Below are 25,403 nucleotides of genomic sequence, written 5' to 3'. Positions count from 1 at the left end.
TACGCGTTATCTCGATGGCTTGTATTTTTTATAGCCAGAAAAATGTTGAGAATTACACAATTAAGTTTATACAGATTATGTAATTCCAATAAGACATGTCACAGATATGTAATTAAAAAATAAAAAATATTTTGTTATACTCTTACTACCGTTTTACGTCATTCTAAAATGAATAGACTTGGTCACAAATAATGTATAGATTTTTCAGAAATATTGTTACAATATTTCAATTTTAATATTGCTAAAATATTGCGTTTAATATATTGCAGCAATGTTTTACTCGCAACATTTTACTGGTAACATTGCTGCAATGTATCTGCAACATTTCACGGTAACTGCAATATGACAATGTTTCTGCAATGTTACTGCAATATATCGTGCTGTGTGGGGAGTGACGACGCCGATGTCGACGAGTCGAGTGTAAGCTGTCTCTGAGTAAAGACATACATATACAAAGCTTCGAGTTATTTTTGCAATCCCAAACATTGGTCCTTCGAGCCGGATCACAGAATCCACGTATTTAGCAAACGAGTAAAATGAGTCAGCAAGACACGAGAACAATAATGCCAGAGGGCATTGGCAATTTACGCAAGGCACGAGGCTATACGAAATCCAAGTTAACGAGACTGAGGAAGGAAGTATTGCAAGCGGACAACGAGGCCGACGTTGGTTTTGACAAGGAGCAAGCTGAGACGAGGCTAGAAAAATTAGAGGAGGTATATAATGGTTTCGAGACCATTCAAAAGCAGTTGCTAGAGAACCTAGGAGGGCTCACCGCAGACGATATAGCGGAGGAAGAACTCTTCGAGGAGAAATATTTCGAGGTAAAAGCTATATTAAAACGATTTATAAAGCAGACTTCTACGGAAGGCGCTGCATCGCAGAATACGGATCACGCAAATATTGCAGCAGCAAACCGAGCTGATGCAACGTATAGGGCGCGGTGCGCAAGACAATGCATCGGCCATGACACCGACACCAGTAGAAAACGAAACGCTAGCGGCTATTCTTTCGCGCCAAACGGAAATTCTCGATCGTGTAGCTAACGCCGCGACACCTGTCAACATAGATACTAGGGTTAAGTTGCCCACTATTACGCTTCCGCGTTTCGATGGAAAAATCAAAGAATGGAAATGTTTTGCAGATAGCTTTCGTTCAATTATACATGACAAGCCGCATTTGTCTAATATCGAGAAATTTCAATACTTGGTTTCGTCGATTTCGGGCGACGCCCCAAAGATTATCGAGTCAATTGAATTAACTGATCAAAATTACATAGCCGCATGGGAATTATTGCAACAGCGATACGACGATCCAAGGTCGCTTAAGAAAAAACATATTCAATGTTTATTTTCAATGCCAACAGTAGCGAAGGAGTCCGCAAGGGGACTCCGAGAATTAATCGATTATACTTCCAGGCATCTGCGTATGTTAAAGGTTTTAGGTTCACCTATCGATACATGGGACGAACTTATCATGCACATGATGGAAACTAAATTCGACGTAAGAACTCTTCGAGCATGGGAGGAAGAAATAGAGTCGAATGAAGGCGTGAAATTGACCGACATGTTGGAATTTTTGAGAAAAAGATGCCAAACTCTAGAGCGTATCGAGTCACGCTCAGTCGATAAAAGCGAGAAACAAAAGGAAAATGAGCAGCGCGGCAAGGGATCCTCTGCGACATTTTCGAAACCGCATTCCTTAAATAAGGGTGCCGCCAATCAAAAGACAGCGTCTCTAACCGCTTCTTTGAATTCAGGTAAGTGCTATTTTTGCAATGGAGCTCACTACATATATTTCTGTGAGAAATTTCTAAAATTGCCAGTATCCGATCGCATCAAGGAGGTCAGACGATTAAAGTTGTGCATAAATTGCCTGAAAGATGATCACTATGTCAAAACCAAAACGTGCAAGAGAGGTCCTTGTAGAGAATGTGCCGAGAAACACAATACGCTATGTCACCAACCGCAAGGTAACAAGGTCAAGACAAATTCAGAAGGTACAGAAACTCAAGGTGAATCGAACAGCAATCAATCAATCAGCAATGTAGCGGTTCATCACGCTTCAAGCAATGTCAAAAGACGTCGAGTTCTTATGGCTACTGCAATAGTAGAAACGATTCAGCGCAATGGTTCGAAAGCATTGATTCGCGTGCTTCTCGATAGTGCGAGCGAAGCAAACTTTATTACTCAAGCAGCATGCAATAAGTTAGCGTTAAAGCGACAAGGAGTTTCAGAGATCGTTACCGGTCTAAACGAGATAGAAAATAAAATTCATTATATTTGCGACGTTCATATCAAGTCAAAGTGTTCCGATTTCCAGATCAACGCACAATGTTTAATTGTCCCCAAAATCACGAAAAACTTGCCATCGACAACAATAGATCGGGACAAACTAGAAATACCTAACAATATCGAGTTGGCTGATTTCGAGTTTAATAAAATCGGTCCGATAGACATGCTGATTGGAGCGGAATTCTTCTTTGATTTGTTAGAGACGGGTAAAATAGAACTCAAAGATCAATTAATTTTGCAGAACACTAAATTCGGATGGATAGTGGCAGGATCAGTGCCAGCAAAAGAAGGCTTAAACTTGGAGCAAAACGCGATGAGCTCACTGATTTGTTCACTAAATTCTTGCGAAGTACTAAACGAAAATCTGGAAAAATTCTGGAAATTCGAACATTATGACAATGATAATACACGAGTGCTATCGATCGACGACAAGAAATGCGAGCAATATTTCGAACAAACTATACTACGCGAGCTGAAGATGGTAGATTTATAGTAAGATTGCCATTTCGCGATGTAAACATGCCTATTGGTAACAATAGAGAGATAGCTCTCAAAAGATTAAATCAATTGGAACGCATGCTTAAAGGCAACGAAGTAATGCGCGAACGTTACACTAAATCTAAATTTATGCGAGAATATATAGAGTTAGGACACATGTCGATAGTAGACGATTCGCTTGATAATTCAGAGAACGTAGTTTATCTTCCTCACCACGGGGTATTAAAAGAGTCTATCAGCAGTACTAAATTGCGCGTTGTATTTAATGCTTCCGCTAAAAACAATAGAGGTGTGTCTCTAAACGATGCGCTTTTTGTTGGGCCTGTAATGCAAGACAATTTAATCGATATAATTATACGATTTCGATTCTACATAATAGCTTTAACGGCGGATCTACAAAAGATGTATCGCCAAGTATTAGTTCACGAAGACGATCGCGATTTTCAACGCATTTTATGGCGATTTTCTTGCGAAGAGATCATAAAGGCATATCGTTTAAACACCGTTACATACGGAGAAGCTTGCGCAGCATTTTTAGCGATTAAAAGTCTGATACAATTGGCAAAGGAAGGTATCGAGCGTTATCCCCTTACGTCACTTACGTTGTTAGAGAATACATACGTCGATGATGTAATTTCTGGAGCGAATACCATTGAGGAGGCGCGTATTTTACAAAAGCAATTAACTCTTCTATTGCAAGAAGGCGGATTCACGGCACATAAGTGGTGCTCCAATTCAGAAGATGTCTTGATAGAAGTACCTATAGATTTGCGAGAGTCTAGTTTGAATTTGAATATTGACGCGAACGATGTCATTAGGACATTAGGTCTTGAATGGAATACTACTTTAGACGAATTTCAGTTTACAACGCCAATAATAGAACGTGCATCCACAAAGATTATCTGCGATTAGCAAGTTGTTTGACCCGCTAGGATTAATCGGTCCTGTATTAACAGTAGCTAATATTTTAATGCAAGAGCTTTGGAAAACAAAGGTGGACTGGGATGATCCACTTCCAGAAGCGTTCAAGAATAAGTGGAAGAGTTTCCAAGAGAATTTGAAAGAGGTGAATATGTTGCGAATACCTCGAATAGTCATTAGTACACAAGAAGCTAGTCGATTTGTGATTCAGGGCTTTTGCGATGCGTCTGAAAAAGCATATAGCGCATGTATCTATATACAATCGATAAACGAGACTTCCGGCGAAATAACGATCAAACTGTTATGTTCGAAGGCTAGAGTCACCCCTTTAAAAAGATATACGATATCTAGGTTAGAATTATGTAGCACATTGTTGTTAGCGAAATTAATAGCGAGTGTAAAACGAGCAATTCGCATAAAAATTAACGAAATATGCGCGCGGACAGATTCCAAGGTCGTGCTGTACTGGCTTCGTGGCAACATAGCACGTTGGAACGTTGGAAGCCTTTCGTATATAATCGCGTAAATGAAATCATCGAGATTTTACCCGCAATTGGAAACATGTCAAGGGTTCGGAGAATCCTGCAGATCTAATATCGCGAGGAGTCACTCCTGCATAACTCAAGGACAATCACTTGTGGTGGAACGGCCCAAAATGGCTATCTGATATACATCAATTGGAGAAGAACGAAGAGCACAACCGAGAGCTTACCGAAGAAGAACTCTGTGACGCCGAAAATGAGTCCAAGAAAGAGTCACAAGTTTGCCATCTGCATACACATCAATCATCCGCATCAGAAGATGTCATCCACAAACTCGTCAGGGATTGTTTGACATTGACGAAAATCGAGCGATCACTTGCTTACTGTTTCAGGTTCATATTCAATTGCCGCAAGAAACGCAAGGATAGAATCCTAACCAGGTTAACTCTGGGAGAGTTGAACCTAGCCAAACGCGAGATAATCAAATATTCTCAACGCATCTATTTCCAAGAGGATTTGAAAAGTCTGCCAGATAAACGTGAATTGCATCGATCGAGTCAGTTGCAACAATTGCAAGCTTTCCAGGATGAAGAGGGCCTTATCAGGGTAGGCGGTCGCCTTCAAGAGGCTCCTTGGAAATTCCAAAGGAAACATCCGATTTTGCTCTCCGCGCAATGTAAAATCACACGCTTGCTAATTGAGAGAGTGCATCGTACTCTGCTACATGCTAGTCAGCAATTATTATTGGCAACAATACGTCAGCAATATTGGCCATTAAACGCAAGAAATTTGGTACGTCAAGTCTGTCGTTCGTGCGTATGGTGCGTCAGAAACAATCCAAAGGGATTAACTCAAGCAATGGGATCCTTACCTGGTGACCAAATCAAACCTTCCCGAGCATTCTCTATTACCGGTATTGATTTTGCTGGTCCAATCATCACGCTTGTCAACAAGGGACGTGGTCGGAAGACATGTAAATCTTACGTGGCCTTATTTATATGTTTTGCCACAAAGGCTATTCATCTAGAGGCAACAAGCGAGTTATCAACCGCAGCGTTTTTGGCAGCTTTACGCAGATTTATCGGGCAACGAGGATTACCCAGCAAGATTTGCAGTGACAACGCTACGAATTTCGTGGGTGCTAAACGAGAATTGGAGGAACTTTATACCTTTATTCAGACTTCAATAAAGGGATCCGTCGGTGACGCTTTACAAGAAAAAGGCATTAAATGGTGCTTTATTCCTCCATATTCACCACACCTAGGTGGCTTATGGGAAGCAGGAGTAAAATTCTGTAAATACCATTTAAAGCGAGTGATGGGTAATACCTTATTTACCTTTGAAGAGCTGACTACGGCACTAGTGCAAATTGAGGCTTGTTTGAATTCGAGGCCGCTATCGCCTTTGTCATCAGATCCGTCTGATTTGCAACCTTTGACGCCAGGACATTTCCTCGTTGGAGGACCCTTGAACAGCCTTCCCGAAAATGACTTAACGGACGTGAAAATCAATCGTCTAGACAGATGGGAGTTGATCCAGCGTTCCGTCCAAGACCTTTGGAAACGGTGGGCGGTCGAATATGTGGCCAATCTTCAAAGTCGTGTTAAATGGAAAACGCGACAGGAAAACTTGAAAGTCAATGATCTTGTACTATTGAAGGAAGAAAACCTCCCTCCCTTGAGGTGGAAAATTGGTCGCGTGGTTGAGGTTCACGCTGGTAAAGACAACTTGGTGCGGGTCGCGAGTGTACGCACGGCCACTGGTATCTCTAAACGCGCGATAACTAAACTTTGTAAACTACCTATAAGCGATACATTATATAAGGAAGATCAGTAGACTAATCTTGGTAGGCGGTATGTTAGAGTTTGTATGTTGGAACTTCCGTCAAGCATTTATCTCCTTTATTAGTTTTATAAGAACACACCATAATGTATAATTCCGATTCGTAATACCCGCGACACTAGGGATAAGAGCGCTCCTGCCGGACGACGCGCTTTCACGTGATAGGCGCGAGCCCAGCGCGGGCGATCGTTTTTTGTTGAGAGTGACGCCGCCGATGTCGACGAGTCGAGTGTACAAAGCTTCAAGTTATCTTTGCAATCCTAAACAAAAAGAAAGAAAAAGAACACATAGGAGATTTCAATTTTTACAGAATGTTTGTAGGTACTATGGGATAAATCCTGCGCGCTAAAAATGCCATATATCCTAAACAAGTGGGATATACAAGATATCAAGCTAAACAAAGAACCCGGGAAAAAAAGATTATATATAATTATATATAAATATATATGATTACTAGCTGGTTACCCGGGCTTCGCCCCGGAGGACATATGTAATAAGACACGCAAATAGTCTCTCTCTCTCTCTCTCTCTCTCTCTCTCTCTCTCTCTCTCTCTCTCTCTCTCTCTCTCTCTCTCTCTCTCTCTCTCTCTCTCTCTCTCTCTCTCTCTCTCTCTCTCTCTCTCTCTCTCTCTCTCTCTCTCTCTCTCTCTCTCTCTCTCTCTCTCCCCTTCTCTCTCTCTCTCTCTCTCCCCTTTCCTCTCCTCTCTCTCTCTCTCTCCCTCCCCGTAAAATTCTACCCCTGTTTTATATACAATTCTTTAAGATTCGGTCAATTATTTCCCGAAAAATTGGAAAAATTTCGGATACCGGTTCCCGAAAAGATTCCCTAAAAATTACGTATATTTCCCGAAAAATTTCGGAACCGATTTCCAAAAAATCGCTAACAAAAAAAATAATACACATCATTGCTATCCCCCGAAAATTCTACCCTCTCTATTATTTTCATGAATGCGGGATATCTTCTTAAACATATATCTACCCTGTTTCATATATAATTCAATTAAGCAAACATACATACACACCAATTCACAAAAATACTATAAATTGAAAAATATCACTTTTTTTATCGACTGAAATTCAATTCCGTCGTATACAATTCTTTGAGATTCACTCAATTTTTTTTTTAAAAATTGGAATTGTAACCGATTTCCAAAAAGATCGGTAACGAAAAATTATACACTTTATGGCACTCCCCGGTAAATTCTACCCCTATTTTATATACAATTCTTTAAAATTCGGACAATTATTTCCCGAAAAATTGGAAAAATTTCGGATACCGGTTCCCAAAAAGATCGGTAACGAAAAACTATACACTCTATAGCACTCCCCGGAAAATTCTACCCCTATTTCATATATAATTCTTTTAAATTTGGTTGAAAACTGTAGATTTGCATAGCGGACAAACATACAAACATACATTCATTTTTATATATATAGAGATAGAGATATATGATGCAATTATATATGAATTTTGTTTCTATATGATCATATATAATTATATATAATCATATATAATCATATATGAACATATATAATAAGATTATACAATATATGTAAATATTTATATAATTATATCTGATCATATATAGTCAATATATATTGAAAAAGAACTGTTTAACTTCGATAATAAAGCATTAATAAATTAAGTGTATATTTTTTCAAAAGCTATAGAATCAAAAGTGAAATGATTTATTCCATATATTATAACTTGGTGCTGCTTGGCGTGAGACACTGCCGTGTCTTTTGATACCGTTCTTATACCACAATTTTAAATACGAGAAACGAATCCTATTGGATGCCATCTATCGAATAATCTGAATTTAAAAGTATAATATATATAATGCACATGTGTGTGTTTATATACAATTATATATAATTATATATAATCTATGTGGATAAATGCTTTCTTTATATAATTTATATATAAATTATAAGAACTCATATATAATCATGTCAAATTGTATATGAAACATTATATATATTTAAATATATTTTAATCGCCTGTATAATTATATATAGTCATATATAATTATATATAATATCATATATAAGTAGGTACAGAAATTTTGCTTTTTATTGTATAACGCTACATGAAATTATATATAATTATATAGGGTTATATATACTTCCATATGAATCTTATATGTATCCATACATGAGTCCAAAAGTATATGAAATAGGGGTAAAATTTTCCGGGGAGTGCCATAAAGTGTATAGTTTTTCGTTACCGATTTTCTGGAAACCGGTTTTTCTAATTTTTCTAATTTTTCTAATTTTTCTAATTTTTCAGAAAATAATTGACCGAATCTTATTCGTTAGTGGACCGGATTTTTACCAAAAGTATATGAAATAGGGGTAGAATTTTCCGGGGAGTGCCATGATGTGTATAGTTTTTTGTTACCGATTTTCTGAAAACCGGTTTTTTTAATTTTTCGGAAAATAATTGATTGAATCTCAAAGAATTATATATAAAGTAGGGGTAGAATTTCCCGGGGAGTGCTATAAAGTATATAATTTTTCGTTACCGATCTTTTTGGAAACCGGTTCCGAATGACCGAATCTCAAAGAATTATACATGAAGTAGGGGTAGAATTTCCTGGGAAGTGCTATAAAGTATATAATTTTTCGTTACCGATCTTTTTGGATTTTTCCGGAAATAATTGACCGAATCTCAAAGAATTGTATATGAAGTAGAGGCGTAGAATTTTCCGGGGAGTGCGGGGAGAAGGAAAAAGAAGAAGCAAATACTTTTCATCGCCGCGAATAAAAGCATCCACCCATTTAGTGATTCGGGGATGATATAATTTAGGCAATCCGGGGACTGCCATAAAGTGTATAATTTTTCGTTACCGATTTTTTGGAAACCGGTTCCGAAATTTTTTCAATTTTTCAATAATTGACCGAATCTTAAAGAATCATATATGAAATAGGGGTAGAAAGAACTAAAGAATGTAATAGAATTAGAAAAATTGCTAATAGTAAAGAGGTTTCCGATTTCTGTAAAAAAAAAAATGTACGTGATTGCTCCAATTTCCGCAAACTTTTAGATATCATGCTGAATTTTTTTTTATGGATAATTTTTATGGATAATTTTTTGTTACCGATTTTTTGGAAACCGGTTTAAAAATTATTCAAATTTCGAGAAATAATAAGTATTAATTGACCAATTTTCTTGAAAACAGTGCCAAATGTCTTTTAATTTTTAAAAAATAAGTTTTATTTTTTATTAATGGATCAATTTTCTTGAAACCAGTGCCAAAATTTTTCTAATTTTTTGTTGATGATCTTGATAAAACTGGTACCAAAAGATTACTCATTTTATGGGGATGGCTACTATGGGGTTGAAAATTGGAAGTTTCATGGGGTTCTATTGGTGCTCCTAATTAATGGGTGAGTTTGGGAGAGGGGAATAGATTTTGAGCCCGCGCGAAGCGGGCTATATTATACTATTACTATTACACTAATACCCCCTTGATACATAAAACTGTCAAAATGTACCTACGATGACAGATGCTCACAAAGTCAGCGCAATGAGAGAACCATCAGGATTGCGGAAAAATGTCAACAAAAATCTCTTACACGCTTTTTTATGAGTGGATATCGTAAAGTTTTCAAATTTTTCTTATGAATTGCGATTTAAGGATTAAGGACGTTCTCCGGTCCTTATACTAGAGAAAATCGATTTTCTTTAGATTTTCTTGAAACTGTGAATATACGTTAATTTAGGTGTGCTTTATGCGTGGTATAAATTTCAGTACCTCTTCCGGTATAAAAAATCAAGATACTGAGCCTCAAAGTTTCAATTTTTACCAAAAAAATTTTTTAATTTAATTTTTTTTAATTTTGGCATTTTTTCCTTATAGAACTCGACGAGAGGAGGAACTTTGGTCCTTTTGACCAACCTCGTATCTCTTACCGTTTGGCCTGGAAAACCTTTTCATTAGTAAAAGTTGAAACTTTGAGGCTCAGTATCTTTATTTTTTATACCGGAAGAGGTACTGAAATTTATACCACGCATAAAGCACACCTAAATTAACGTATATTTACAGTTTCAAGAAAATCTAAAGAAAATCGATTTTCTCTAGTATAAGGACCGGAGAACGTCCTTAACTACCTTAAGAAGGGATTCTAGTGTAACGGGTCAAAAAAATCGAAATTTTTTTTTGCGTAAATTAAAAGTATAACATCTTAAAAATATGCTCCTACAGTTATAAAGTCGAATTCGCAAAAATAAAGAAGTTATAGCTCGAATCTCATAATGAGAAACGACTATTGAGTGCACACCGTCGTAGTTTATAAAGCACTAAAGAGGCTCGTACAGCCAGAAGAATGGAGAAAACAGTACTGCAAGACTTTTTTGAAGAAGAAGAAGGTTTAATGTATAAGGCCGGAATAGCAGAATAAACGTTCAAGTCGATTTTTCAGCGGTAAGTATCTAAAACTTTAACGCGTTTTTCTCGAAACCATGTTTTTCAAGTTGGCGGGCGTGATAACTTGAGAACTAATAAACCGATCAACTTCGGTCAAGTTTTGTTCAATTCGTTATAAATTTCTCTAGGTACTATACCTATCATTTTATTTTTATTGCATTTATTTATAACATTTTTTGATCAATATATGATCAAATTTATGTCAAAAAATAAATTTTTTTTTAAAACGCTATAACTTTTTTAATTTATTATTTTTTCTTTGTTAGGGAGGTATAGTACCAGCGGAAAATATCTAACTTTAAGAAAATATTTCGTTTTTTGCTTTCAGTTAACCGGGAGGAACGTTACAACGCCCGCCAATAGACGAGAAATCGCAGAGAGGGGTCCAGATTATTTATTATATATTAAAATTAAATAAAGCAAATTGAAAATAACTAAAATTTTTTGATACCTTAAGAATGCCTCTTTTTATCCCAAAAAGTTTTATTTGGCTATCATTAATAGTTTTCTAGAAAAAAATTCTTAAAAATCGCTTATTTTTTGGCTTGTTACACTAGAATCCCCCCTTAAGGGGATTCTGGAGTGACGGCCAAACTTCCTCGATGTCGATAATGTCAACATTTCTAATTTTGTTTTCTCTATATCTGTCTTTGTCTAACGAAATGACATCTGTCCTTGTTCGATTGCTGCGCCATCTCTCGCTACACGCAATACTACTCCGCACGCATACATACATATGAGATTTTCAGACAAATTTTTCTCTTATACTAAAGCTTCTAGGCTCATTTCTGAAAGCACAACATTGTTCTTTTTTGTAATCCCGAGTGCGCTGTATGCTTATTTTATATGTACAAAGTCTAAATTTTTATGTGCAGCAAATGTTGTCACGAGTCGACCGCAGAAATCGATAACAAAACAATAATTTTTCTATTTTTTTTTGTTTTTGATGTAAAATCGACTGCAGCGCACTCCGTTTTTGTGCGTACTTTAATTCTGTAAAAAAGTTTTTTCAATTCCGTAAAGCCAATTCAAAGTTTAGTGTGTTCAAAAAAATGTCGGTAATTACTGCCACTACAGGATCCCCTTAAATTAATATTGTTTTAACAACAGCTTTGAACAATTCACTTTCTGCCATTTTGCAAACGTTGCATTTTTATAAAGATAAAATTTTATGTAAAATTTTGATACTATAAAAATATTTGAAAAAATTAGAAACTTGCACATTGCTTCCTCATCATTACATATCGCTATAATTGCTGCTTTTTTATTTCGCTCACAAAGCTCCTCTTATGAGGAAGCTTATATTTTATTTGATGCATAATTGTTAGTATTTATTAGTTTGGCTTCCTCATAGAGAAAGCTTTATGAGCGAAATAAAAAAGGAGCAATTGGAGCGATCTGTATATAATGATGAAGAAGTAATGTGCAAGTTTCTAATTTGCACGCTTTTTTTATTTTAAATTTAACCTTTTTATGAATTGATAGAGGATCAGCTTAGTAGCACAAGTGGGGTTTTATGGGATACAATCCATGCAATGTCAAATCGATATTGACTTGGGAGTTCAGGCTAAATGGTCCGTATATGGATTTCGCATATGGACCTTTGATCGTGTATAAAGCTGGGTCTAATCAAACAAATCTTAAAGAATTATATACGAAATAGGGATAGAAAAGACTGAAGAATATAATAGAATTATAAATAGCCCGATAGGTATCTCAAAATTGCCGGAAGTTAGAGTAACCACGGACATTTCTCAAAAAATTCAAAATTTTATAAAAAAAGAACTTTTATCGATTATCGCCAAATTCAAACCAACCTTCTTTTAATGATACTCTATATAAAGTTAAATGTATAACTTATACATTTTTTAGACAGAAATCGGTAACCCCTTCACCGATCCTCGCCAAATTCAATATAAGATTACATGTATAACTTATACACTTTTTAGGCAAATATCGGTAATTTATTCACCGATCCTCGCCAAATTCAATAACAATCTACATTTAATGATACTTTATCCATAAAAAAATTCAGTTTAATATTTAAAAAATTACGGAAATTAAAACAATCATGTAGATTTTTTTAGACAGAAATCGGTAACCCCTTTATTATTAGCCATTTTTCTCATTTTATTATATTCTCCATCAAATAACTTGTCCATTTTTTAAGCAGAAATCAGTAATCCCTTCACCGATCCTCGCCAAATTCAAAACAACCTTTCTTTAATGATACTCTATATAAAATTACATGTATAACTTATACACTTTTTAGCAAAAAATCGGTAACCTCTTAACTGATCCTCAAATTTAATACCAACCTATCTTTAATAATACTCTATCCATAAAAAAAGTGTGTAAATTAGAAACTTGCACGTTGGTTCTTCATCATTTTTTTTGTTTATATATAACTCAAGAACTGATCAACCAAATCTCAAAGAATTATATGTATATGAAACTAGCTGGTTACCCGGGCTTCGCCCCGGAGGACATATGTAATAAGACACGCAAATACTCTCTCTCTCTCTCTCTCTCTCTCTCTCTCTCTCTCTCTCTCTCTCTCCTTTTCTTATGCTATAATTCTTGCGATTTGTTTCCTGTTTGCGAATTTATTAATTGGTTTATATCCATTGCTTCTTTGTGGCATTCTTAGCGGAGGGCGAGTAGCATGCTCAAATCTTGTATTTCATTTTTCTATTCTTTCCTTTCTATATGCCTGCTTTGTCCTTCGCCGGGGGTGTATCACCTGCTTTTTCTTATTTTTACTAGCAATCGGTATTGATCCTTCGTTTGCCGTGTAGCATCCTTTGCGGAGTCATGGGCTGTATCCGTTATATGCTCACGGATATAACGGTCCGTCCTCCGCCAGGGGTGTGTCCTGCTCGCCTTATATCAATTGTTATCTACTGCTGCATGCATGTCGTCAGCAGCTACTAAGTTCTTCATATTTTTGTTTGTATTTTGTTTATGTATTTACATATATTTGTTAATTCATGATTTGCCTAAAGTCTTTCGACTATGGCATAATAAAAATCAATCAATCAATCAATCTCTCTCTCTCCCTCCCTCTCCCTCCCTCTCCCTCCCTCTCTCTCCCTCCCTCGTCCTCCCTCTCCCCCCTCGCCCTCCTCTCCCTCCCTCTCCCGCCCTCTCCCTCCTCTCCTCCCTCTCCCTCCCTCTCCCATCCTCTCCATCCTTCTCCTCCTCTCCTCCTCTCCCGCCCTCTCCTCCTCTCCCTCCCTCTCCCTCCCTCTCCTCCTCTCCCTCCCTCTCCCATCCCTCTCTTCCCTCTCGCTCCCTCTCCCTCCTCGCGCTCCCTCTCGCTCCCTCCTCGCGTCTCCCTCGCCCTCCCTCTCTCACCCTCCTCTCCCGCTCGTACTCCCTCCCTCTCTCTCTCTCTCAGCTCTCTCGTCTCCTCATCATCTCTCTCTCTCTCTCTCTCTCTTCTCTCTCTCTCTCTCTCTCCCTCTCTCTATCTCTCTCTCGTCTCTCTCTCTCTCTCTCCTCTCCCTCCCCTCCCTCTCTCTCTCTTCCCTCTCTCTCTAGCAGGTTTTTTGTTGCTTGTGCCAGTGATGGGAGTAACGCGTTACAAAAGTAACGCGTTACTGTAATATATTACTTTTGCTAGTAACTAGTAATATAACGCGCTACTTTTCAATATAGTAACGTAGTAATAGTAATATATTACTTTTTACAGTTACTAGTAACGCAAATGTGCATTACTTTTGCGTTACTTTTACGACTGGCGCTGATTGGTCATCGGCCGATGGCGCCATGGATTTACTTGTACGTTTCCCTTGCCCCGTGGAGGGGCCAAGGAACGAATTATTGGCCGCGTTCAGCAGATTCAACAGTTGAGCAACTTTACTAGATTTTTCTATAATATATGAAGATATAATGGCTGCATTCCGATATTCACTGTCAGTACTGCAAATCTATATTTTACGTCACGTATACTATAGTTTTTCAGTACTGAAAGTTACTGACAGTGAATATCGGAATGCAGCCAATATAGATAAATCTAGTAACGTTGCTCAACTGTTGAGTCTGCTGAACGCGGCCATTGTCGGGTAGTGTACACGGTCACCCTTGTCCCTTGTGTATGTATCCCCTGAATCAGGGAGGATTCCCCTCTATTACAATTTGGCGTGTTGCGCGTCTCGAAACCTGGCATCACTGTCTATGTCTACTCTATGGTGACGTCACACGTGATGTGCGTTTATTTTCCGCTTTCATTCACGCTAAATAGTATTTAATTCCCAATGGAAGGTCGAAGTTCATTTGAACGATCCGTGTACACGGAATTCTTTGAACTCCGAACGATTACGAAAGATGGGAAAAACATCGATGTGAAATGTAGGCTATGTCCGCCGACAAAGAAGACCTACAGAACTTCGGTGAAGAGTACGTCGAATTTAAAGAAGTATCTGGAGGTAAGAACTAAGAAATTAGTAATTATACGGGCAGTGTGTGTATTTAGAATAATGCGGGTATGCGGGATGATGCGGCGAATGCGAGCCCTAACCTAACATAACCTTAACCGACTAACCCTAAACCGTACTGCCTGCATTGACGTGAATGCGGGTTGTCCGAAAACTGGCCAGTATCTTAAAACAATGAGATGATTGATAAGAAACTAAAAGTGAAATGGACTAAGATTGACTATGAAAGTGAAAAACTGGTGATTGGTAAAATGAGGAATTAAAAATCAGACGAACCGCTATTGACAGACTGACAATGACAGTATCCTGAGCTTTTAAGACAGGCCTGCGGCCGATTTGCATTTTTCGGCCGATTTTATCTATTGCCATCTTCACTCCTTTTGTTTCGTAAAATCTTGACAACTCGCGGAAACTTCAGACGCTTGAGTTCAGGGACGATATTAGCTGTAAATCGTGTGGCTGTAAATTAGCTGTAAACGCTTCGATGCGTGTTCCCGTGCTCTGTTCACTGTTATTATTTTTATTACCATATTATAAAATTACAGTATTATAATTAAAATTACAGTAAAATTAGTTACATTATGTAATTTATGTTACAGACATCACATCCTAGCGCAATTGAAAAGCTAAATACTCTCAAGAGGAAGGTGGATGATTCAGGTGCTGACAAGTTGGCCAAGAAATCATTGACACAGCCTTCTGTTACAGAAGTCATTGGTTCTGGTCGTGTCACGCAGTTCAAGGTGGATAGTTTGATCATTGACTTCGTGGTGAATGATATGCAGACTTTCAGCATTGTCGAACAGCCATCTTTTATCAATCTTGTAACTGGTCTGCAACCGGGAAAGGTGGTCATGAGCAGGAAAACTCTTGTTGGTTAGTAAAAAGATTTTGCACCACAACTTTAGACTATACAGTATTAGTCCTGTAGTATTAACAAAAATTGGCTTACTGCCATTACTGGTCACTAATCCCAATGGACAATGATTTTCGACCCTGGCCCACTCCCGACGTTCTGGTTCATCATATTTTTATTAAGTTATAAAGCCATTGTGGCTGCTTCCGTTATATGAATTATAGGCCTTCATGTATATTATATATGTTGACAACTTGACATGTAAGTTACAACAAACACAATTTAATTGTGCACAACCCTACTTCTTTCCAGTAGATTAAATCATAGTAAATAAAATTAAATGCTATATCTGTTACAGAACGTGTGGCGAAACAGTTTAGTGATATGAAAGAGAATCTAATCAAGACCTTAGCAAGCGTTTCGACTGTTTGTACTACGGCTGACATTTGGACTCATCATAATCGCAGTTTTTTTGGCGTTACTGTCTACTGGATCGACTGTGACACACTTCAACGAAAGTCAGCTGCTTTGTCATGCTGCAGAATACAGGGGAAGCATAAATACGATCTTATAGCGTCAACTCTTGAGAGCATTCACATCAAGTACAAGATAGATCTAAAGGTGTGTTCGACAACTACTGACAACGGCAGCAATTTTGTAAAGGCTTTCACTGTCTTCGCGGAATGTGAGGGATCTCAGACTACAACCATTCTGTCCCAAAATAGGATGATGAGGTGGTTTACAGCAGCGTGACAGACGTGCTGAATCAGTCAGAGCAGAGCGAGAACACTTATTCGCTGCCACCCCATCTGAGATGTGCAGCGCACACATTGAATCTTGTTGCTGTGCACGATGCCGAATCTGCTTGTGACGATGCACAGTATAAAAAGATCATGCGAAGCACCATGGCCAAATGTTCTGCTGCTTGGAACAAGGCTAGTCGCAGTACTCAAGCTGCTGAGGTAGTTCGCAATAAGTGCAATCTGACGTTGATTGTTCCCAATGCGACGCGATGGAATTCCACTTTCTATGCGATGGAGAGAATTCACCGCATTGCAACTCAGGCTGAAGGCTTGTTGAATGAGATATGTGAACAGATTGGAGTTGCCATCTTCAGGCCTGCAGAAATTACCTTTATTGCTGAGTTTGTGCAAGCAGTGCAGCCCTTGGCAAATGCTCTGAACATCCTGCAGTCGGAGCTGAAATGCTTCATGGGAATCCTGATTTCCACCATTATTTGCCTGAAAAAGAAGTTGTTCGAAGTCAGGCAGTCTGTGAAGCTCGTTGTTCCGCTAGTTGATGCTCTTCTTAAAGGCATTGAGGCTCGCTTCGATAACCTTCTGCAGCGTGAAGACCTCATTCTGGCTAGCATAGTGCATCCGCAGTTCCGTTTGCGATGGATGGACAGCGAAGAGAAGAAACTCAGAGGCAAGGCTCTGTTACTTGATGCCATGCAGCAACTGGATGAACATGCATCTGGGTCATCTCAATCTGAAACTTCTGCATCAGTCTCTGAAGACAGCTTCTTCAACTTCAAGGAGTCGGCACCAGCCAGTGTCAGCATGTCTTCCCAGATGGACATGTATCTGGCTGACCCTTCCAGAGAAATGTCTTCTCTCAAGAGCTACCCTATAGTCAAGAAGATATTTCTGAACACTAATACAGCTCTGCCATCTAGCGCACCTGTTGAACGCCTATTTAGCCTTGGTGGACAAGTGATGACTGCAAGAAGAAATAGACTCACCGACGAACACTTTGAAATGTTGCTCCTTCTTCGAGCCAACAGAAATGTCTAATCATTGTGGCTCTCTGACTATAAAGACTAGTCTGTGGGACTTAAACTGGGTAAACTGTAAAGCTGGAGACACAATGCCAGGCAACAGGAATAGGAACAGGGAATAACCGTGTATTAATGCCTGTGCATTAATACACGGTTTCCAATAGGTTGAAATCTATTACCTGTGGTTATTCCCTGTTCCTATTCCTGTTGCCTGGCATTGTGTCTCCAGCTTAAAATGCGATTGATTATTGTAACACCAGTAACACTATGTATACAACTTTAATAAACGCATTTTAATATACTTACTTGTATGAGAATCTCAATACGGCAAACTATACTTATGTAAAAATAACGCAAGAGTAACGCGTTACTTTACATAGTAACTAGTAATAGTAATATATTACTGTTATAGAAAATTAATAAGTAATAGTAATATATTACATTCACTGAAAAGTAACTAGTAATAGTAATTTATTACTTTTATTAGTAACTAGCACAACACTGTCTTGTCACGTGCTATCATTATCTTTGTGGTGCTTGCTACCTAATTAACAGCATTTCTGTGGCAAATATCATCGCTTGTTCTAACCTAATTCTTGGCTGTTCTTGTGGTAAGACGTCGATCTCAGCTGCGCATGCGCTTATCGTTGCCGATCTTCTCTATCTACGTGCTATGCTTTGAACACGTGCTATCTACGTGATTGCTGATTGGCTGCTCGGGTTGCTCTCTGCGACGTCTCTTGTGATCTATACGGAACACTCTGATTGCGGATCGATACCACGGAACTCTACTTCTTTTAAGTGATTAAGCGATTGTAGATTACACATGCAGCGTACGTGTGTTAAGTGTACTAAACAGATTGCTGGTAAATCTGCTTCATGTGCTGAGTGTCATAGAGTATTTCATCCGGGTTGTGTCAAAGCTTACGTTGGTACGAAGTCCGCTAGTGCTTGTTGTAAATTACAATTTTTAAATATGCCGGGTACTCCGAGAGAGGATCGCCGTGTACTTTCCTCAGATCATTGTGATAAAGTATCTAACATCGTTGATGCCTCACTCGGCGGTGCACGTACGCATTTCGCTTCGCATGATACTATGCATGACACTACACATGACTCTACCACTGTTCTTTTGCGTGGATTGATTGAGCAGATGAAAAAATCTGATGCAAAGTTTTCTGCTTTTATTGACAGTCAGCAACGTACTAATGATGGATTGATTGAGCAGATGAAGAAATCTGATGCGAACCTTTCCGCTTTTATTGACAGTCAGCGACGTACAAACAAAGAAATAAGCGATAAACTTAGTCACTTAAATCGTCTTGCTGACACTGTCGCTCAGAATAGTCAGCGCCTAGCTAAATTGGAGCAAGATAATGCGATACTTATTCGCGAAATCCAAGACTTGAAATCTGCTCGGTCATTTCAGGGATCCCATAGTGGAAATGAGTTGATCATTTCAGGTTTACCATCGACGTTGTCCGTTGCTCCATCTGAGCTCGCCAAAAATGTGCTAGAGGCATTGGACGTTCCGAACTTGTCATGCCATATTCTCGGCGTTAGAGCTGTTAAGAAAGCGCTGTCAGCGACTTCCACAGTTGCTGCATCTTCTAGCTCGATCATTGTTACCTTGGCCTCGAGTGCCGTTCGCGATATTGTTATTTCTAAAAAGCGAACAAAGGGTGTACTCAAAAGGAAAGACGTATGCGGTGGTAACTCAGATCGTAAAATCTACGTCAATGAGATGTTATCCAAGAGCACTTATGACATATTACAACGGGCTAAGAGTATCGCTAAGGAGAGGTCGTATAAGTATGTCTGGGTAAGGAACGGCCAGATATGCGTTAAATATTCCGATGGTGAACCTGTTATCTATATTGATTCTGATACTGATCTTGCTAAGCTTGTCTATCGTTCGGCATAATGCAACATGTAAACTTTCTTATCCGTATTGCTCAATTTAACGCTAGTTCTCTTTGTGGACATATCAACTTGCTTGCACATGGAATTGGATAACTTCAGTTTTTGGTATAGGGCTTCTAGTGCTTTCTTACCTTGTTATAAGTTTGTAGATTGCGATGTGCCTTGGTTCTTAGTTTTATATACACTGTTTAGTTTGCTTAGTATTACTTGCTTTTTATCATATTCTATTTTCATTATACTTATTAAGTTGCGTTAGTTCTTAATTTTATAGTGTATATATTATTAAAATTGGTTATATTTTATTGCGTCATACTCAACATCCTATCAATTGTTTGTATGCTGGATCATTGGTTGCTCGCCTTATGAGAGAGAGCATGCTCATGCTTTGTAATTACAGTACTGTATTTCTATCAAACTCACATCAACTTCTGTCTTTAATATTTCGCTCTTGTTTACATCATGTGTATCTTTGTATTATGCTTTGTAATTACAGTACTGTACTTCTATCAAACTCACATCGACTTCTGTCTTTAACATCTTGTAACTGCTATATTGTTATAACTGCTATAGTATGTAATTACCATATTATTGTAACTGCTATATTACTTTTTTGCCCTTTAGCCTTGCTTGGGCATAATAAATCTCTCTCTCTCTCTCTCTCTCTCTCTCTCTCTCTCTCTCTCTCTCTCTCTCTCTCTCTCTCTCTCTCTCTCTCTCTCTCTCTCTCTCTCTCTCTTTTTCTCTAAAATGCTATAAATTGAAAAATATTACTTTTTTATCGACTGAAGTTCAATTCCGTCGTATACAATTCTTTGAGATTCACTCAATTATTTCCTAAAAAATTGGAAAAATTTTGTAACCGATTTCCAAAAAGATACCGGTTCCCAAAAAGATCGGTAACGAAAAACTATACAGTTTATAGCACTCCCCTTGAAATTCTACGCCTGTTTTATATACAATTCTTTAAAATTCGATCAATTATTTCCCGAAAAATTTGAAAAACTTCTGATACCGGTTTCCAAAAAGATCGGTAACAAAAAATTATACATTTTATGGCACTCCCCGGGAATTTCCCGAAAAATTCGAAAAACTTATGATACCGGTTTCCAAAAAGATCGGTAACGAAAAATTATGTTTTATATCAAAAAACACAATAATACGATTAATCTCAAAAAAGACATCGAGAATCTTAATCCGCTATACGACCGAATCATAAATGCTACATAACATTTCTCTCTTTGTTTGTTTTTCTTCTGCGACCCACTCGTGTATTCGGTATGTAGTTCGATGCCGTCCTTTGACTCGGAATGACTGCTCTCACACGTTCTCCGTTCCGGTTACCTCTTGTGCTACATCGCATTATAATTCAGGATGGATTGCGGCTCCTTCATTTTAATAATTAGACAACTTCGAAATCTGACAAAGTGTTAAACTGCAAGAAATTCGCGTGCGACTAATATGAGATAGGTAGATATATTTTCCGTTCCTACGCCCTTTGTTCCTCGTTGCGATATTATTTTATGTAACATGACTTCGTAGTTTTTAGTACTCTGGATAAGGACACAAAACGAGTGTCGAAACGTCGAGGATTGAATTAATGTAATTACGACATTATACGCAACGTCAGTTTGGTCAAACAATACTGCTTATGAAAAATTATACACTTTATGGCACTCCTCGGGAAATTCTACCCCTGTTTTATATGCAATTCTTTAAAATTCGGTCAATTATTTCTCGAAAAATTAAAAAAATTAAAAAAACCGGTTTCCAGAAAATCGGTAACAAAAAACTATACACATAATGACACTCCCCGGGAAATTCTACCCCTATTTCATATACTTTTGGTAAAAATTCGGTCCATTGGTCTCCAAGATCATCGAAAACAAACAATCAAACCGACAAACTCTGTCTCTTTATAATAATAGTAATGAAATAGGGGTAGAAAAGACTTAAGAATATAATAAAATTAGAAATAGCCCAATATTTCAAAATTTACAAAAGTTAGAGCAACCACGGGCATTTCTAAAAAAATTCAAAATTTTATAAAGAAAGAAGCCCTTTACCGATTATCGCCAAATTCAATACCAACCTTCCTTAAATGATACTCTATCGATTAAAAAAAAACCAGCCCGATATCTCAATATTTGCGGAAGTTAGAGCAATCACGGCCATCAAATCCGCACATATACACACACACGTACACACACACACACATACGGAGATTTTTTTAAAATGCAATTTTTCGACGTTTTAGAACATTCTGAACAAATTGGCAGTGGCAACTAAAAGAAAATTTTTTTCACGAAAACAAAGCTTTCTCTATGAGGAAGCAAAAGGGGAAAAAAGAGCGCCAAGTGTCCGCGCCCGTAAAAATAGCTATTGCATTTTCATAAACATCTAATTGTTGGGGAGCAATTTGAATTAAGCCAAAGATGGCGGGCAGCGCGAGCATATAGCGAGAGTATAGCGAGGTGCGCGCCGTACGCCGAGAGTCGAGTAGTCGGTCGGTCGTGAGTCGGTCATTGTATCGTAGCCATTAGCATCTTTGTATAAGACGAGTCGCTCACTCAACGAGAATAAAGTATCCTTTACTAAAAGGTCTAACAATATATTTAGTACCTTGAGAGTTATACTAACGATAAACCTACAGCACTAATTTTATGTAAAATTTTGATAAACTTACTTTGATTATCTTCATCCTTGGTATTAGAATTATTTAATTCATGTATGCGCTGCTGTATCATCTATATAATAATAGATTACGTAATAGACAAAATAATCCAGGATGTTAATAAAAATATATTTATCACATACCTCATCAGTAAGAGAATGTATCAAATTTGTATCTTTTTTCTGCTTGCGCCCCAAAGCAGTGAGATTGGATATAACATCAGAAAATATTAATAACACGTACCCTGCTCTATATACAAAAAAACTTTTAAACCTGAAACATTATTTTAAAATCAAAATTTGCATATACATATAAGATAAGAATATAAGCGCATATTTAACTAATTGCTATTAAGTTTTATGAATAGAATTGGGAAGAAAATATTGTTTTTTTCAGTAACATGGAAATTCATTTAATGTCTTTATAACAAAAATTAATTAACTTAAAGTTATTCGACAAAACCAATTTTTTGATACATACAAATATGATTTTTCAGGAACATATAAAAATCTTGTCCAAATAGATTTATTCTTATTGATGTGTTACATAATTTACATCAACTACAAGAATTTAGAATAAGAAAATGTTGCATACCTCTGAAATGATTTTAGGTATTCGTTGTTTTCATCTGGTCCCAACTTGATACCCATCATAGAATCTTTACAGTAACAACATATAAAAAATTTTCATTATTTAAAATATTAATGTGCATACGATTAAACATTGAATTAATTTTTAAATCGCTAAAACTCGGTAAAAAATTATCTTGACAAAAATTGAAAAAGAATTTTGAAGCTTTGAAGCTAATACTTTACTGTGCCTTTGGCAATTTTTGAATAATATCTTATTTTTATTGTTCTGTGGATCAGAAATCACATTGTTCTGTTCCTTAAAATTGTATTGTCATTTTTTTAAAGCGGTTTGACAGTTACAGCGGTTGAACAGTTTTGAACATAAAATATATGTTCTCTATTTTTTGTTAAGTAATATATATAAATCAAGCATGATACAGTGTCAAAGATAAAAAACAATATTTTGTTACTAACACATAAGAGTAATTACACAGGCACACGAAAAAAAAGGTCTTGTCCACCAGACGAGACAAACATTTCTATACGTTTTTGGGGTCGCTGAATCCGAATCCGGGGTCGGTTTGACTCGGTCAGATCGCATTTCGTTCCTAACCTCAAAAAAGTGATAAAAGTTGAAACATTCATTGAAATGCCCAGAAAGGAAAGCGATTATATGTTTTTAGGGTCGCTGAGTCCAAATTCGGGGTTAGTTTGACTCGGCCAGGCCGCATTACATTCCTAACCTCAAAAAAGTGATTGAAAAAACCGAAAACTGACCCTGATATGTCGGAGAAAATTTACTTTCATCTTTCCCTGTGATATCTCGTTCTTTTATTCTCGAAAGATCTATGAAGGGAGTTCCTCTTACGTTTGACCCCTTTTTAAGCACCCAGTAAGCAAAAAATCATTATTACAATGTTATTGCAACGATATTCTAGAACTTGTAATGTTGTTAAATATGTAGTTCTTAATGTTGTATAGAACATCATTATGAACATACTTTGACCACGATTCCGAAATTTCAGTAATGTTGAAATGGGAGTGCCATAACGTTGCAAATAACATTGCGCTAAGGTTTTTCTATCATTCCTGTAATGTTTTTGAGATAAAAATTTAAACGTACTATCAACTTTATTACAATATTATATTAAGATTACCGTAATATTAATTCTAACATTTATTTAAAGTTCTTATTGATGTTTTATTTCTATTACAGGCAACATGTTTTCAATAAATATGCAATAGTAATAAAATATCTCAATATTTATTGTCTAATTAATATTTAGATTGCTTTTATAGACCAGGCTTGGACAACTTTGAGCTCCAGAACCACGACACTTCTTTTCTATCCACGGAAAGTAGGGGAGTGTCGTGGCTCCGGAGCTCGAAGTTGCCCAGGTCTGTTATATACTAATCTGCAATGGGGAATAATTCACTAATTATCATAAAAAAAGTTTTATTTATATAAAAATAATATATACCATATATATTACAGTTTTCAGTTTATCACAATAATATCTTTAGTGAAGAACACTGATCCTAGCGGAAGGTTTTGGGATAAAATTTATCTTTCAAATAAAAAAAATCAGATTTCTGTCTCAAATCCAGGAAAAAATGCATTTTAAGGCAAGATCAGATGTGGTCTCACATCTCGTCGTTGATCCTTGAATAAAAACTAAACGTGATACTGAGAAAAAATGTCAAGCCAAATAATTTTATCAAAATCTTCCTTTTTTATTTTAAATGTGTCCCCTCGAATGAGGGTGTTAGTGCCTTCGACCTTATCCTTTTAGATCATATAGCACAAATCACTATTTCTAATGTATAAAAACTTTCTTTTTATTATCGCCTACACTGTTGGAAAATTTGTGTACTTTTGTGAAAAAATCTGCTGGTTAAAATTTTTGTGTTAAATAATAATCAACACATACATGTGTAGATTTAACATATGTCTGCTATGTTAATTGAACTTAACAAATATAAAATGTAAAATTATTAAAATAATTAAAAAAATATGTTAAAGTAACACAATGTGTTAAAATTTACAGAAAAAGAGTGTTGATTTGACTCTTTAACAGAAATGGGAATAAAAATTTACAGAAAAAAAGTGTTGATTTTACTCTTTAACACAAATGGGAGTAAAAATCTACAGAAAAGGAGTGTTGATTTTACTCTATAACAGAAGTGGGGATGACGTAGTCTCGACAAGTTTCGACAAGTCTCGACGTCGCTCATTGCCGCGCGGCAAGCGTTTCCGCGTCCCATGTGCAGAAGCCAATGGACAAGAAACGTCGCTGATCGTGGTGGCGCCCGCGCCGTGATTGACTATCTAGTCTGGGTAGCTATGGGTTGAGTTATCGTTGACGCAAAAAGTGCCGAGTGCGAGTAAAGGAAAATCGTGAAGTTGTATGTGGACTGTGGTAACGCTAACGCACGGCATCGGCACGAAGTCCTATCGGTACCGATTGCGTGACGAAATTCTTCCGAGGGTCAGGATCAACAGCGAGCCTTCGTATTCTTGTTCTGTTCACTTGGCTGTCAAGAGCAATTTGCACAAAAACTTGACGTAGGAACTCAGAAGAATCACAAGATCCGCCGTCGAGTGTCTCCTCCGTTACGACGTATCTTATGTTCATCTTTATCTGAGGGTTTGCCTACTTTTAGTAAAATTTTGTTTATTTTTTCCGTAGAATC

The 25,403-nt window shown here is 37.2% G+C and overlaps 2 protein-coding genes across 2 annotated transcripts in view; one reads left to right on the top strand and one right to left on the bottom strand.

Annotated features, from left to right (window-relative positions):
- Positions 1 to 24,625, bottom strand: part of LOC139782895 (cytochrome P450 3A19-like) — a 35,490-nt gene extending 10,865 nt beyond the window's left edge. Inside the window, exons 1-4 of the mRNA XM_071721973.1 lie at positions 23,184 to 24,625; positions 22,732 to 22,795; positions 22,281 to 22,410; positions 22,150 to 22,210 (exon numbers count right to left, since the gene is read on the bottom strand). Of these exons, the coding sequence (XP_071578074.1) occupies positions 22,150 to 22,210; positions 22,281 to 22,410; positions 22,732 to 22,795; positions 23,184 to 23,310 (382 nt within the window). The 5' untranslated portion in view covers positions 23,311 to 24,625. The remainder of the gene's footprint in view (positions 1 to 22,149; positions 22,211 to 22,280; positions 22,411 to 22,731; positions 22,796 to 23,183) is intronic.
- Positions 14,018 to 17,559, top strand: LOC139782899 (uncharacterized). Its single transcript, XM_071721978.1, has 4 exons — positions 14,018 to 14,898; positions 15,507 to 15,783; positions 16,122 to 16,384; positions 16,489 to 17,559. Exons 1-4 carry the CDS (start codon positions 14,728 to 14,730, stop codon positions 17,557 to 17,559), a joined length of 1,782 nt encoding a protein of 593 aa, XP_071578079.1. The 5' UTR covers positions 14,018 to 14,727.
- Positions 24,626 to 25,403: the final 778 nt, after the last annotated feature.

The sequence above is a fragment of the Temnothorax nylanderi genome, unplaced genomic scaffold, assembly GCF_030848795.1.
Source record: "Temnothorax nylanderi isolate EJ_2023f unplaced genomic scaffold, tnyl_v1.0 TNYL_tig0449_pilon, whole genome shotgun sequence".
Taxonomy (NCBI): Eukaryota; Metazoa; Arthropoda; class Insecta; order Hymenoptera; family Formicidae; genus Temnothorax; species Temnothorax nylanderi.
The sequence above is the reverse complement of the archived record's forward strand: the minus strand, read 5'-3'. Positions and strand labels throughout refer to the sequence as shown.